General features: G+C 33.6%; 1 protein-coding gene and 1 pseudogene across 1 annotated transcript; both read right to left on the bottom strand.

Annotated features, from left to right (window-relative positions):
* Positions 1–6,049: 6,049 nt before the first annotated feature.
* On the bottom strand, positions 6,050–6,657 carry LOC110281484 (WRKY transcription factor 6-like; annotated as a pseudogene).
* A 5,139-nt stretch (positions 6,658–11,796) lies between these two features.
* Positions 11,797–13,039, bottom strand: LOC110281483 (uncharacterized). Its single transcript, XM_021143775.1, has 2 exons — positions 12,385–13,039; positions 11,797–12,176 (listed from the first exon to the last, which is right to left on the bottom strand). Exons 1-2 carry the CDS (start codon positions 13,037–13,039, stop codon positions 11,797–11,799), a joined length of 1,035 nt encoding a protein of 344 aa, XP_020999434.1.
* Positions 13,040–14,402: the final 1,363 nt, after the last annotated feature.

The raw sequence follows: 14,402 nt of genomic DNA, 5'->3' as shown, positions 1-14,402 counted from the left end.
GGTATGGAGCACTACTGCAACAGGAGAATGATGAGATTCCGTGGTCTGTCTTTAAGGAGGAGTTTTATATGATGTACTTTCCTAGGGCTACTCTTGATGCGAAGGTGATGAAGTTGATGCAGTTAAGGCAGGGAGGTGTGTCAGTTGCCGCGTATACGAGGAAGTTTGAAGATTTGTGTCGTTTTTCTAAGATCTGTCAAAGGCATCCGAAAGATTTTGAAAAGTGAAAGTGTTTAAAGTTCGAAGGAAGACTTTGAGAGGATTTGATGAATTCGGTGGTTCCGTTGGAGATACGAAACTTTGCAGAATTGATTAATAAAAGTCAACTAGTGGAAGATTGTGCAAAAAGGTAGCGGCATCAAGGATGAATCGTCAAGGGTTTTCACAGAGGAATATGTATCGGTATGTGGTGACACAGAGAAGGAATTTTAAGCCGTTTGTAGCTCCTGTGCACAAGAATCAACAAGCTGGAAAAGCTCTTATTCGTCCTTCCGGTGGAAACGCTAGCAGACCAAGGTTGGATACTGGCAAGCAACCCCAGCAAGTATACATGAGCTTGGCATGTAGGCATTGCAGAAGGAATCATGGTAATCGGCCTTGCCCATTCGAGTCAAACATTTTCTATTCGTGCAGCGAGCCAGGACACATATCCAGGAATGGTTAAATCGTATAGGATTTTATTATGGTTGCATTATTTAAAAAAAATTAAACTTAATAATATCCAATTATCACCGTGGATACCCGCAGGTATCTATAACAGAGACCCATGACGAGAATGGGGCGAGGACGGAAGGCATTTTACTCAATGGGAATGGGGAGACCCATTGCCATCCCTAGTTGACTGAAGATATGTGAAGAGTTTTCTTTTTACTACTTAATTGAAAAATAAATTAGAGTAAAATCTAAATTTTTTATGAGAAATTGTTTGCCACATTTTATTTGGGTATCCAAATAGTAAAGGAAATGGGCATACTTGTAAAAAGTGACTAAAACAAAAAAATTAGGCACGCTAAAAAAAACATGCCAATTTCTATTTATGGCCACGTTTTACAAGCGTATTGTGAAAAGTGCGGCCAAATCTCTAATCAATCGCCGCCACCAAGAAAGTGTGGCTATTGACCATTTTAGGCCACAATTTTAATGTGTGGCTATACAAAAGGGTGATGACATGACTTTTTTCTTGTAGTGAATGTTCAACTCTCTACCAACACCCATACTATGATAACTCGGTCAAAATCAGATACTCATTAGCCAAGAGCTCTTTTATCTCATTCTAATTGTCTGAATCTTATTTAAAATGTTCCAAAAATTATTTCTTAGGCCATGAAATCTCCTCACTGTCTGCAAGTAATGACAGAAGAGAATAATGCTTTAATTGCCAACAAAACTTGGCATTTTGTTTATCCCCCACCTAATGCACCTATTATATGATGCAAACGGATGTTTGCAATCAAGCGTGGTCCAGAAAATTCTATCAAAAAATACAAGGCCAAGCTAGCTGCAAAGGGATCTCATTAGGTTGAAGGTATATAGACTACACACAGATTTTTAGTCCTATCATTAGGCTTACTACTATTCAAATAATTTTGTCTATAGCTATATCTAAAGTTGATGTTTACGCCAATTTGACTTTAATAACGTTTTTCTTAATAGGGATTTAACTGAACAAGTTTATATGACTACTCCTCCTAGTTTATACACTAATACAAATGGTATCGTTTGCAAACTTGATAAGACTATTTATGGTCTCAAACAAGTTTCTTGAGCTTGGTTTTTAAAGTTTAAATATACTCTTTTTAATCTTGGTTTTTCATATGTAAAGGATGATACTTCTTTGTTCATAAAAAATACAACTAATTCTACAATTTATCTTCTAGCTTACGTGGATGACATCGTCATTACAGGTAAACAACATAACAATAAAAAAATAAATCTGTTATTAGTAAGTTGAATTCCATTTTCTCTCTTAAAGATCTAGGACAATTAAACTATTTTTTGGGATTAGAATATATTTGTCAGTGATCTTCATATCTTTCAAACAAAATATATTCATGACTTGTTAAAGAAAGATGGGATGGATTTGTCAAATTCTATTCCCATGCCTATGCTGCCATCATTCAAACTTACTGCTCATAGTGGAAGGTTTTCAATATGATACATTAACTCATCCTAAGATAGCCTATGGTGTCAATAGGGTGAGCCAACTCATGCACAATCCATTACAGTATCATTGGACTACTGTAAAGGGAATTCTTCTATTCTGATCAAGTAAGGCAACTCATGGTCTCAAATTCTACAAGTATTTTGACTATAGAACTTTTGCATTTGCATATGTAAATTGGACTGCAGACTTAGATGACAGAAAGTCAACCGGTGGCTATTGCATTTTTTTCTTTGTATGAATCCTATCTTCTAAAGTTGTATAGGAAATAGCATGCTGTCAGTCAATCCTCCATAAAATCTGAGTATAAATGCTTGGCAAAGGCAGTTGTAGAAATTAATTTGATACAAAAATTACTTGGAGAAATTAATATTCAAAGTTCAACTCCTCCAACTCTTGTCACAACCTTGGGGCTGTTTTGCGTAAGGGTGTTCATGAATCGGATCATATTCGCAAATTCATAGTATTTATCCGTATCCAATTCGCAATTATCTTATCTGTAAGATGATCGGATCGGATAGGATCTAATGCGCACTATAATCGGATCGAACTGCGAATATCACATCTATATCTGTGGATCCAATATGCGAATATGCACCAAATAATAAATAAATGATATATGTTGTATTTATATTTTATTTTAATTAATAATTATTATTCATATATGTTGTATTATTCCATTTTTGTTATTTAGAAAAAATTAGTTTAATATATTTAAGGAGTAAACATGTTTAAAACAGTGAAAATGGGATTTTATTAGAGTGAAAAATGGGTTTTATTAATTATTTTATAGACATAATTTTTAATATATTTTTTATTTTGCAGATATATCCGATATCTAGTCCGATTCGCAAATGTGCATATCAGATTGGATTGGATCTGAGTGTAAAAGATGCGAATATTAGATCCGAACTGATCTGATGAGTTTGATGCGAATCAGATCGAAATTTTGACCATAAACGATCTATAAATACCCCTAGTTTTGCTGTCTGAAAATTCATATTGTATAGTAAGAACAAACACTTTGAAGTTGACTTGCATTATGTTATAGATCAAATAAGCAAAGGGATAATTCACATAATATACATTCCCACTCATGCCCAAGTTACAAACATTTTAACTAAGTCATTGACAGTTTTCTCTTATGATAGTTTAGTAAGCAAACTAAGGGTTTTTAATGCTCCAACACTTGGTTTGAGGGGTGTAGAGAATAATGATCTAAGTAAGGCGACTTAAAAACTATAAATATGCTATTATAGTGTGGATACACACACAACTCTATAATCATACAATCTAAAATCTATAATCACATTCTAATCATAGTTATTAAAATCGGACCGGATCAATTGGTTCGATAAAAAAATCGGTGAATCGGATCTTATATTGATCCAGTCTGATGTTTGGACCGTTTAAGGTAAAGAATTGGAATGAATCGGTCTAACTCAGAGTGAACCGGTAAAAATCGATCAAACCCAATAAAAATCAGTCTGACCAAACCGTTCGGAGGGCAAACCTATGGTACACGAGCGTTATGCAAGTCCATCGTGCTCCAACGCGTATGTACTATACGATCCTCTGATTTTGGAATTTAAAATTTCTCCAAAATACTTGAGGTGGGGTTCAAACCCCTCTCCTTAAAGAAAGAGGCATCATTGATAGCCACCAAGCTATAATGCTTCTTGATAATATAAAGGTTTAATCACTCTGTTGGTCCCTATAGTTTCACCAAATTTTTAATTAGGTTCCTATACTTTTTTTCCTTTCAATTGGGTCCCTACACTACTTTTAATTTTGTAATTACGTCCTTTTCATGTTAAAAATATTAAAATTAACATAATATTTTTACCAAAATACATGCAGTCAAAGATTTATTTAAGTTTTTAATTATAAATACCTTCAATTTGCGAAGAAATATTCAGTTAACTCTAATATTTTTTACACTAGGAAGGACTTAATTACAAAATTAAAGTAGTGTAGGGACCCAATTGAAAGAAAAAAAAGTATAGGGACCTAATTAAAAATTTGATGAAACTATAAGGACCAACAGAATAATTAAACCTAATATAAATGTAAATTGTAATACATATAGATGTCTTTTATCAAATAGTTTACTGCTATTTAATTTATTTTAATTTTAGTTATAAAGTCACTTATTTTTTCTTTTCATAATTATATAATATCTATTAATATTATTTTTTCAATAAATACTTGTAGTATATGATAATATAATAGCTATAAACTAAATAATAAATTATTGAAATTTAAAAATAATAATTATTTTAATATAAAAAGAAAATAAGAATATTTATGATAGGGTACATATAATATAATACTTATTGTTCATGTTCAATATTGTTTTAGAATAGCTTGATTATTTTTAAAATGTAAGTGAATATATGTATTTTAAATTTTTGACTATTTTGTATTTATATAAGATCGGATCAATCGGTTTAATTAGCGATCTACTGGTTAAACTAATAATTCAATAACTCAATAGTCTGACTAATTTTATCACCAATTCAGTTCTGACAATTATGATTCTGATATACAAATTTTGTTTTTTCTATCTTTCTTGTATTGCAAGAATTCTCTATTATTGCTTCCGCCCTTTGTTGTTTCTTGTTGTTCTTCATCTCAAGTTTGGATTCTTGAATTACTTTCGCAATACTATCTAATAGTTTTTAATTTTTTTCCATGAAAGTATCTTTTTATAAGTAATAACATTTTTTAATTAGTAGTAACTGGTTGACAAGGAGTAGAAGTGGCAAAAAAAAAATTATTGATGCTTTATTATTGACACACAAACAAAAGAAGGAAAAAAAATACTATACTTTTGGTTATGCATACTATATTTTCTTTTGCTAATTAATCATTGATGGCAAAGTCAATCATTTTTGGCTTCTAGTTCATAATGTAATGTATGTACTCATATACTCTTTTTTCTTTTGGTATGAACTATGAAGGGACAATAATGGAAAAGGGCTTTCTAAGAATGATAATCCTAATTTAAGCCTTATCTTTTTGTTATATATATTGTTTACAAGTGCTCCTTTTAATTTGTTCTAATGTGGCACCACATCTATCTCATATTATCATCATAGTAATAATTAATAAGCTAGATAAGGATAATGTAGTCACTAGAATAATTTATGATTGGTTGTCAATGGCAATAAATTAAATAAGATAAAAAAAAGGTGCCGAACCAGCAATTAATGGATAACCAGATCACTGGCCTACTAAACAAAACCCTTATCATCTTCATTCCTTAATTATGAGGGAAGAAAGTGCATGCTCAATTCATTTTGTAACGATGTATTTGTTATCTCAGAAAAATACCAAGTCTATGTCCATGTGACCTTGCTTTTTTTTAGGTTAAATTATACAGTTAATCTCTACACTTTTAGTAAAATTATAAATTGATCTCTATAATTTAAAATTTTGTAACTAAATCCCTAAAAAAATTAAAATTTATAATTAGGTTCTTACTGTTTAAACACCATTTGATTTAACAGAATATTCTTCAGCATATTTGCTATTTTAAACATGTGAGTTGCACATATTTAACAGTAAAGACTAATTTACAATTTTAACAAAAATATAGAGACCAACACTATAATTTAACTATTTAAAAATGAAAAAAAAATTTCTAACCCATCCCACTCCCTCTCCAACCCTCTCACTATCACTTTTCCATTTTCCAAAAAAGAGAAAAAAGAGGAAAGAGCGTCATGAATTGAAGGAACACGTTGCTCATCAACTCTCCTCCTCCTCCAACCCTAAATACAACAATTCTCGACTGCTCACAGCATCTTCAGCAGTGATAGGATCTTCGTCATCATCGTGCCAATTATGGAGGAGATGGCTACCGTTGTTATTGTTGTTACCATCTTAAATGTTGTTTGGTTTATTATTATTATTGTTGTTGTTGTTATTGTTGTTGTTGTTGTTGTTGTTACCTCCGATGATGGAGGAGATGGCGGCTGCAATAGCGGCGGTAAAGTTAGGATCGGTGGTGATGGTTGTAGTGACGGAATCAGTCAGGGATGGCGGTTGTTGTTGTGGTTGGTTGGATTCCCGATTGGAAAGAGGCAGCAATTTGTTGAGACAATTGAAGACCAAAGAATTTTGATTGATTATGTAGGGTTTGAGTCTCAAAATTTTGCAGGTATCCTTGAAAATTGGGTAACTGGAACAAAGGGACAACATTAAGAGGATGATGATGCCTGATTGAAAGAGTGAAAGTATTATTATTATTATTATTATTATTATTATTATTATTTGATGATGATGAGTTTTGTGTGAGGTCCAATGTGACAGTTGGGAATGGTGTCCAAACTGAGAGTGTTTCCATGCTTAAATAAGAAGTAGAAGAAGTAGAGCCCGATGAAAAATATAGCTCTTACTAGGAGATTTGGATTCATGATTCCATCTGCACTTGACATGGAACCTGATAATAACATGGTGGCAGCTGCTGTGGTGATTGATGTTATGGCCATGGCTGCCAGTGAAGAAGTGAAGAAGGGAGGAGAAGAGGGGAAGAGAAAGGATAATGGAAGAAAAAGAAAAAGAAGTAGACATTATGGTAAATGTGTATTTTTTTTACAGTAAACATTATTGAGGATCCAATTACAAATTTTAATTTTTTTTAGGGACCCAATTATAAACTTTTAAACTATAGAGACTAATTTGTAATTTTACTAAAAGTGTAGAGACTAACTATGTAATTTAACTTTTTTTTTATGTTACAGATAAATAAGTGTGAGTACCACTGAAGAACTCACTTTTATAGCATAATTATTTTAGCTACATACTACAGCTTGATTTGATAAAGCTTTTTGTAAAGGTGTTTGTACTTCTTAAAAGTTTAAACTCCTCATTTTGTGTTTAGTAAATAAAAAAGATCATGTGTTTGTGCTTGCAGTTTTTAAAAGATCAGGTTACTTTTAAAAGCACCTAAGATAGAATTTTTTAAAGTTGATTTATATTTTTCAAAATTTAAAAGTCTAATATAATCTCATATGTTAACTAATCTTCAAATTTAATACTTGTAGTTATGTCTATTATAGTATTTTTAAATTTTAAAAGCTATTTTATCAAACATAATTGTTGTTACTTGTATTTATTAAAATCTATTTTTAATTTGATTTATCAAACATAAATACTACAACTTTTAAAAAATTATCTTTTAAAATATAACTTTTATAAATTTCTTTTGAAAAATAAAAGTTTTATTAAACTAAGTCTAGTTCAAATATTTTTGCAATAGTAAATGTTCTATTAGTGAAGAATATAAGAGGGAAAAAAGTTATAGAAAAATTATTCTTTTTTCAAAAATATTCTTTAGGGTTATCTTTTGTGTTCTTGAAGTGTGATACATGCATTAAAAACATGCACTTTTCTGAATTGAAATCATCTATCTCCTTTAAATTTTTAAAAAATTTTGAAAGTACTATTAACATTTAATTTATTTTAATTTTATTCTTAATATTTTAAATATATTTTAATTATATCATTAGATATTAACATCACTAACAGAGATACTGATGTGACGAAAATTGTGTGCTAACGTGTTATTAGCATCGCAACCCTATAATGACATATCAGTAGTACATTAGCATAAGATTGTTAAGTTAAGGATTATCCATATTTAGAGATATAATTAAAGAATTTTTTAGACAATGACTTTTGTAAATAATGTAAATAATGGCTGGGTTCTAAAATTAATTTAATAAAGTAAAAAAACATTTTACTTTTAAATTATCTCCTAAACTTTAATATTAGGATAATTATCTGCATATCTAGTAAATTGAATCGAATAAAAAAAATAATCATTCAATTAAAAATAATAAATATAATTATCTATATACCTATTGAATTGATCATCCAATATATCTATTTTTTTTCCAAAGATAAATGTTATTTTATTAATATAAAATAAAAGTGTTTCTATAAGGAAGTACAAAAAGAATTGGGTATTCCCATTTATCACCAACTGTGACTAAAAGACGAAGAGCTTAAAGAAGAGTAAAGTAAGAGTAAAGAAAATTAGTAGCATCTATCAGGTATGGCTCACGAGTTCACGCACTAAATTGCTAGCTTCTTTCACTATCTCTGTTGCCGGGCTTATTACCTTCTAAAAAACACACCGATTCCTCGCTTTCCAAGTGCTCCAACACAGCGCCGTTATGAGGAGGGTCTTTTGTCTACCGTCTAATTGAGCCACTGCCCAGGATAAGACTCGTTGCCACCAATTGAAAAATGTCTCTTCTTCTCTCATCCATAGGTCACGGGTTATTAAGCTTAGTCTCCATATTATTGAAGATAGGGGGCATTGGAACAAAGCATGAGAAATTGATTCAGCCTTCAACATGCATCTTGGACAAGTGGCAGGAGTGGATGCGAACCGGCTGTGGACTTGTTGCAACACTGGAAGCTTTTCATGAAGACTTTTCCATAGAAAAATCTTAATTTTATGTGGTAATTTCAACTCCCAAATGCTATTCCAGACTCTGTTGTGTATGTTCTGGGGCATCAATGAAGTAGGAGAATGAAAGAATCCATAAGCAATTTTGTATCCTGACCCAACTTCATATATACCAGATTTTGTCCAGCACCAATTAACTTCATCCTCCTCCTCTGTTGGTTTGATTGAAAAAATTTTATTGCATATATCAACTGAAAAAATCGACTCAATCAAATTTCTATTACAGCTTCTATCAGGATTTAGTAACGCACTAACGTAATACACTTGCAGATCTGGCGGGATTGTGAGTGCATTTTGAGGGACATTAAAGGGCACTGGTGATGGGAGCCAGGGGTCATGGAAGATGCGAACATTAGTGGCAGAGCCTATTTTCCATAACAAGCCTTTCTCGATCACCTTGTGCCCTTCAAGAACACTTCTCCAGCCCCACGACGGTACGCTTCCTATCTCTGCATGTAGGAAATCTGTATATCTGAAATATTTAGCTTTGAGCATTCTTGATAGAGTAGAATTAGGGTATTTCATTAGACGCCAACATTGTTTTCCCAATAAAGCCAAATTTTGCGCCCTTAGGTCCTTGATCCCCAGCCGGCCATCTTTCTTCGGTCTCGTCATTGTATCCCATTTAATCCAAACCATTCTTCGTTCTGCGCCTTTTTGACCCCACCAAAATTGCGAGAGCATGCTATGAATCTCAGTCAACAGCGTGTCCGGGAGCTTGAAACAAGAGAGTGTATAAATAAGAATCGCCTCCCCCACCGCTCTCAATAGCGTGTGCCTACCACCTGATGATAATAGACTTCTTTTTCAACCTGTAATCCTCTTCTGAACTTTATCCTTGATAGCTCCAAAGGTTGCTTTCTTTGATTTTTGAACTATAGAGGGCAGTCCCAGGTATTTGTCTTGTGCTCCGATATGTTCAATATTTAGTGTCTGAGCAATTGCTAGTCTTGTGTTCTGAGGTGTGTTGTGACTGAAAAAGATAGCTGACTTATTCAGATTGACTTTTTGCCCACTGAAATCCTCATAGATCTCTAGCAATTCTAGAATACTTTGGCTTGTATTAGGTGCGCTCTTGCAAAAAAGGATTGAATCATCAGCAAACAAAAGGTGATTAACTGTTTGGCATCTCCGATTAACTTGAACTCCTTGAATTAATCTGTTTTGCTCTGTCTTGTGTAGCAAGAAGGAAAGCCCTTCTGCACAAAAAAGAAAGAGATATGGAGATTGGGGGTCACCCTGTCGGATGCCCCTTTTTGGCCTAAAATAGCCAAAAGGTTGACCTTCCACAACGACAGAGTAAGAAACAATTGTTACCAATTCCTTAGTCCAGTTAATCCATTTAGCATCAAAACCCAGCTTATCCATAATATACCATAAGAAATACCATTCGACCCTATCATAAGCCTTGCTCATGTCTAGTTTAATAGCCATCTCATGCTCTGTCCCACTTCTCTTATTTTTCAAATAGTGCATGCATTCGTGGGCAATTAGGATATTATCTGAAATAAGTCTACCTTTGAGAAACGCACTCTGATTTGGGCTTATAATTTTATTCATAATACCTTGTAATCGATGCACCATAACTTTAGAAATAATTTTATACATAACTGAAGACAAGCTGATCGGTCGTACCTGAGTCATGTCATTGGCATCTGGCACCTTTGGAATCAAACAAATTTGAGTATGATTGAAGCTTTTTAGAATTCTGCCACTGTGAAAGAAACTTCTTACTGCCTTAAAAACGTCACCTCCAACTATATCCCAGAAAAAGTGAAAAAACTTAGCTGTAAACCCGTCATCACCAGGAGCACTCTGAGCGTGAACACTAAATGTAGCTCTTTTGACCTCGTCCATAGTTATTGGACTTTGGAGCCTACGGTTCATGGAAGCTGTAACCTTTGGCTCCAAATCCTCTAAGTATGGATTCGGATCAGCCGAACAAGAAGAAGTAAAAAATCGCAAAAGTAGTCTTCAGCTATCTTTGCAATATCCTCCGGTTTCGATGCAATCTCATTGTCCCTCCCCACTAATCTCCAAACTCTGTTCCTTCGCATCCTTGATTGAAATTTTTGGTGAAAGAATCTAGTGTTCTGATCTCCTTCTTTTAGCCACTTGACTCTAGATTTTTCTCGCCAATAGCTCTCTTCTTTCAAATATGCCAGCTCCAACTTCTTCTCCATACTGGTAACCTCCTCTCCCCCATTGATTCCAGCCACCCGCAACTCCTCTAGTTTAGCTTGAAGGTCCTCAATTTCTTTTCGAGAGTTTGCTTTGTGAGTTTTCTGCCATTGAACTAGTCTATGTCTACAAACTTTCAACTTTTGGGCCAAGGAGAACATAGTTGAGCCTACAACTTCCATTCTCCACACTTCACTGACAATTTTCTTGACATCCTCTTTTCCACACCAACGTTTCTGGTATTTAAACCGCCTTTTACTATGCCAGGATTGAGGTTCGGTTTCCATCAAAAGTGGAGCATGATCCGAGCCTGACTCTGTGAGCTTGTGCACCACTGCATTCAGAAACTTCAACTTCCATTCCATCCCAACTAAATAGCGGTCAAGCCTCTCCTTCACCAAATCCTTTCCTTGTCTTCGATTTGTCCACGAGAAAGGGTGCCCCACCATTCCAATATCCACTAATTCGTTACTGTCAATAAAATTAGTGAATGTTGCAATGGTGGTTGCTGATTTTTTGCCTCCACCCTCCTTTTTTGCTTAGCTTGTTATAGCATTAAAATTGCCTGCTATTACCACTTTTTCTTCCAGGTGTTGGCTCATTGTTGTAAGCTCCTCAAACTGTAAGGATCGAATTTGTTCCGAACAACTCAAATGAACACCAATGAACGCCCATACCTCACTGCTTCCGACTTTCTTAATTTCGGCTGCCACAAAGAATTCTCCACTGCTAATAATTTGAACACTGATGCTGTCCTTCCAAGCTAGCACAAGTCCTCCTGCCACTCCTGCCGGGTTAACAATATGCCAATTTTCGTAGCTGCATACCCGAAGTTTTGCTTCCACCTGTCGAGATTGGTTCTTTATTTCACTTATAAACACAATCTCGAGGGAGTGGGATTTACATATCCCTTTTAAGGTGTGAATTGTCAGGGGTCTTCCCAAACCCCAACAATTCCAAACTATAGTTCTCATGGCGCCTTGGGTGCCATTTGTAGGCTGGCACCCTCCACCATCTCTTCAACTGCATTTTCATCCTCTATTCTTGCTTTCCTTGTAGATCCTTCAGCTATACCACTCATAAACCTTTTTTTGGGTACACTTTTAGTATCTGACTCTGCAGCACCTTGTCTTGCTAACCTTTTCCACTTCCTACCTTTCTCTGTGGTGAGACACTGCCCAATAGCGAATTGCATAAGCTGCCCTTCATCCTCCTTGGTATTGGACTGACCAGCTATGATAACCTCCATGCATTCTGTTCTAGAATTGGCTGATTGAGGTGACTCAGGTGCTGCCCTATTACCAGTGTCTTGTGGTTTCAAACTTTGTTTCCTTACTTGCATTGACATCCCTGCAAATTCTTCCAATAAGCAGTTTAAGACCGGTTTTTTCTTACGTTGAGTGGCCTTATTCTGATTTTGGGTTGAGTTGTTGAATGCTCTTTCTCCTTCAGAGTAGATTCGCGTTCCCACTTGGCTGGCTTTAACCTATTCGCCAATGTCATCCTCTTTTACCATATCACTCTCTGTGTCCTTCAGCAGATCATGGCAGTTTTTCACCTCGTGCCCCAATTTTGCGCAATAGGTACAGAAACTTTCCAAGTCTCTCATAGCGCAGTGCCACTTCTACCTCCTTTTTATTAGGTCCTGCCACTATTAACTGATCTCTCACTTGCCTGGCAGCATCAATATTGATTTTGGTCTTCACAATCCTAGTTTCTCTGCCTCGCATCTGAAATTTACCTACCTCCAATATTGTGCCCAATTTTTCTCCCAATTTACGTCTAACTTCGAGGGTTTTAAACGATTCTGGCAAACCCCAAAATTGAACCCAAACTGGAAAATTGGAAATAATCTCTTCATCACAGTTCTGATCTTCCTTCCATCTCTTGACATGGAGCACATAATCTTTGAATAGCCATGGAGAACCACGTTCAACACGCAAGACATCCACTTCTTTGTTAAAAAAGAATTGGAAGGAATTATCCCCTTTATCACTCACACTAAATCCTTCCGAGTTTCCCCATATAGCCTTTAAAGCATTCCCCATGGTTCCAATTGAGAAGGTTTTGGAAGCAAAGAGTCTGCCATAGAGACTATTGGAGCAAGCGTTAGTACCTTCTGATATGTCTGCCTCTTTCAGTAGAATCACATTCTTACCTCCTTTCTGGTTGTCTTCTTCGATCCGATCTTCATCCCTCGTTGTCTCAGCCATGCAGATTACGGAGACTTGTATTGAGATTTAATTGACGTTGACAATGTAGCCTTGACGGCAATAGGAACTCCGTTAAAAAACCCTAACAGAGCACTAAGAAATTCTAACAAAGCACTATATATATGTGGATCAAAACCTCATCCAATATATCTATTGTTCTCATTGTTTAGTATTTTCATTGTTTATCTATACTTTTCTATAATTAAAATATATTAAAATGTTAGGTGTAAATTTGAAGCTAAACATTAAGAATAAAATTAAAATCAAAATTTTATATCTTGAGAAAGAAACGCATATTTATAATTCTGTGGATATTTTTGTAAATAAAAATCATATTAAAAATATTTTTAAAAATATCAATGTTTATTGAAATTTAATATTAGTAACATTTTTATTGAAAAAACAAATATATGTGAAGCTATGGTAAACTAAGAAATTAATGAATATAAAAGAGTGATTTGCAATAAAAGATCAGTACATAAAGCAATTTTCCATTTAAAAATTTGGTTCTAAAAAAAATTGGCAATGAGTATGCTTTAACAGCTAGCTTTTATTAATAGCATCTCTTTTTTTTTAATATTCCATAATAAAATTATTGAATCCTTTTCAAAACAGAGATGGTGGTTTGCACGTACTTGTTGGGGATTAAAAACAAGCTAAGGCCTAAAGGGGGGTAGTATTTTAGAGTGATGAAGCTAAAATGTTGAGACATAATTTGGTGCTCCAAATTAAAGTGAAAAAAGAGTGTCAAAGGTACTTAATTAATTAATTAATTGGTTGGTGTGTTTGTCTTGTTCAGTTTATAGCACGCCGATGGGACCTGGTCGGTGCCATTTTCATTTCTTACTTTAGTTTCTTCTTCTTCTTCATATGTTATATATGTTATGATTATGGGACTAGGGAGTAGGGACTTCCAGTTGGACTAGCCAAATTATTATCATTGTAGAGCTACTATATTTGATTTGATTGCTACTGTCCAAAAAAAAAAAAACCATAAGATAGCTCTTATTTCAAGTTTTTTTTTTCCGTTTCACATAATATAATATAGAGTAAAATATAATTTTTTGTTTTTAATATTTATAATTTTTTTTTAAATATTCTTAACATTGAATTTCTCACAATTTTATTCTTAACATTTTTTATTATTTTAATTTTATTTTTAATATATATTTTCAATTTATGTCAAAACTATTGCTAAAAGTTTTTAATTTTGTACCTACTGTTTATATGAGACTAACCTCTAAAAATAATTTTGATATAAATAAAAAATATTATTGACAAAATTAAATACAATTAAATATTAAAAATACTTTTTTAAAAAAATTACAGACATTAGAGATAAAAAAATATATTTTATCCTATA

Source organism: Arachis duranensis, chromosome 5 (genome assembly GCF_000817695.3).
Source record: "Arachis duranensis cultivar V14167 chromosome 5, aradu.V14167.gnm2.J7QH, whole genome shotgun sequence".
Taxonomy (NCBI): Eukaryota; Viridiplantae; Streptophyta; class Magnoliopsida; order Fabales; family Fabaceae; genus Arachis; species Arachis duranensis.
Note: the sequence above shows the minus strand (reverse complement) of the source record. Positions and strands in the feature narration are given on the sequence as shown.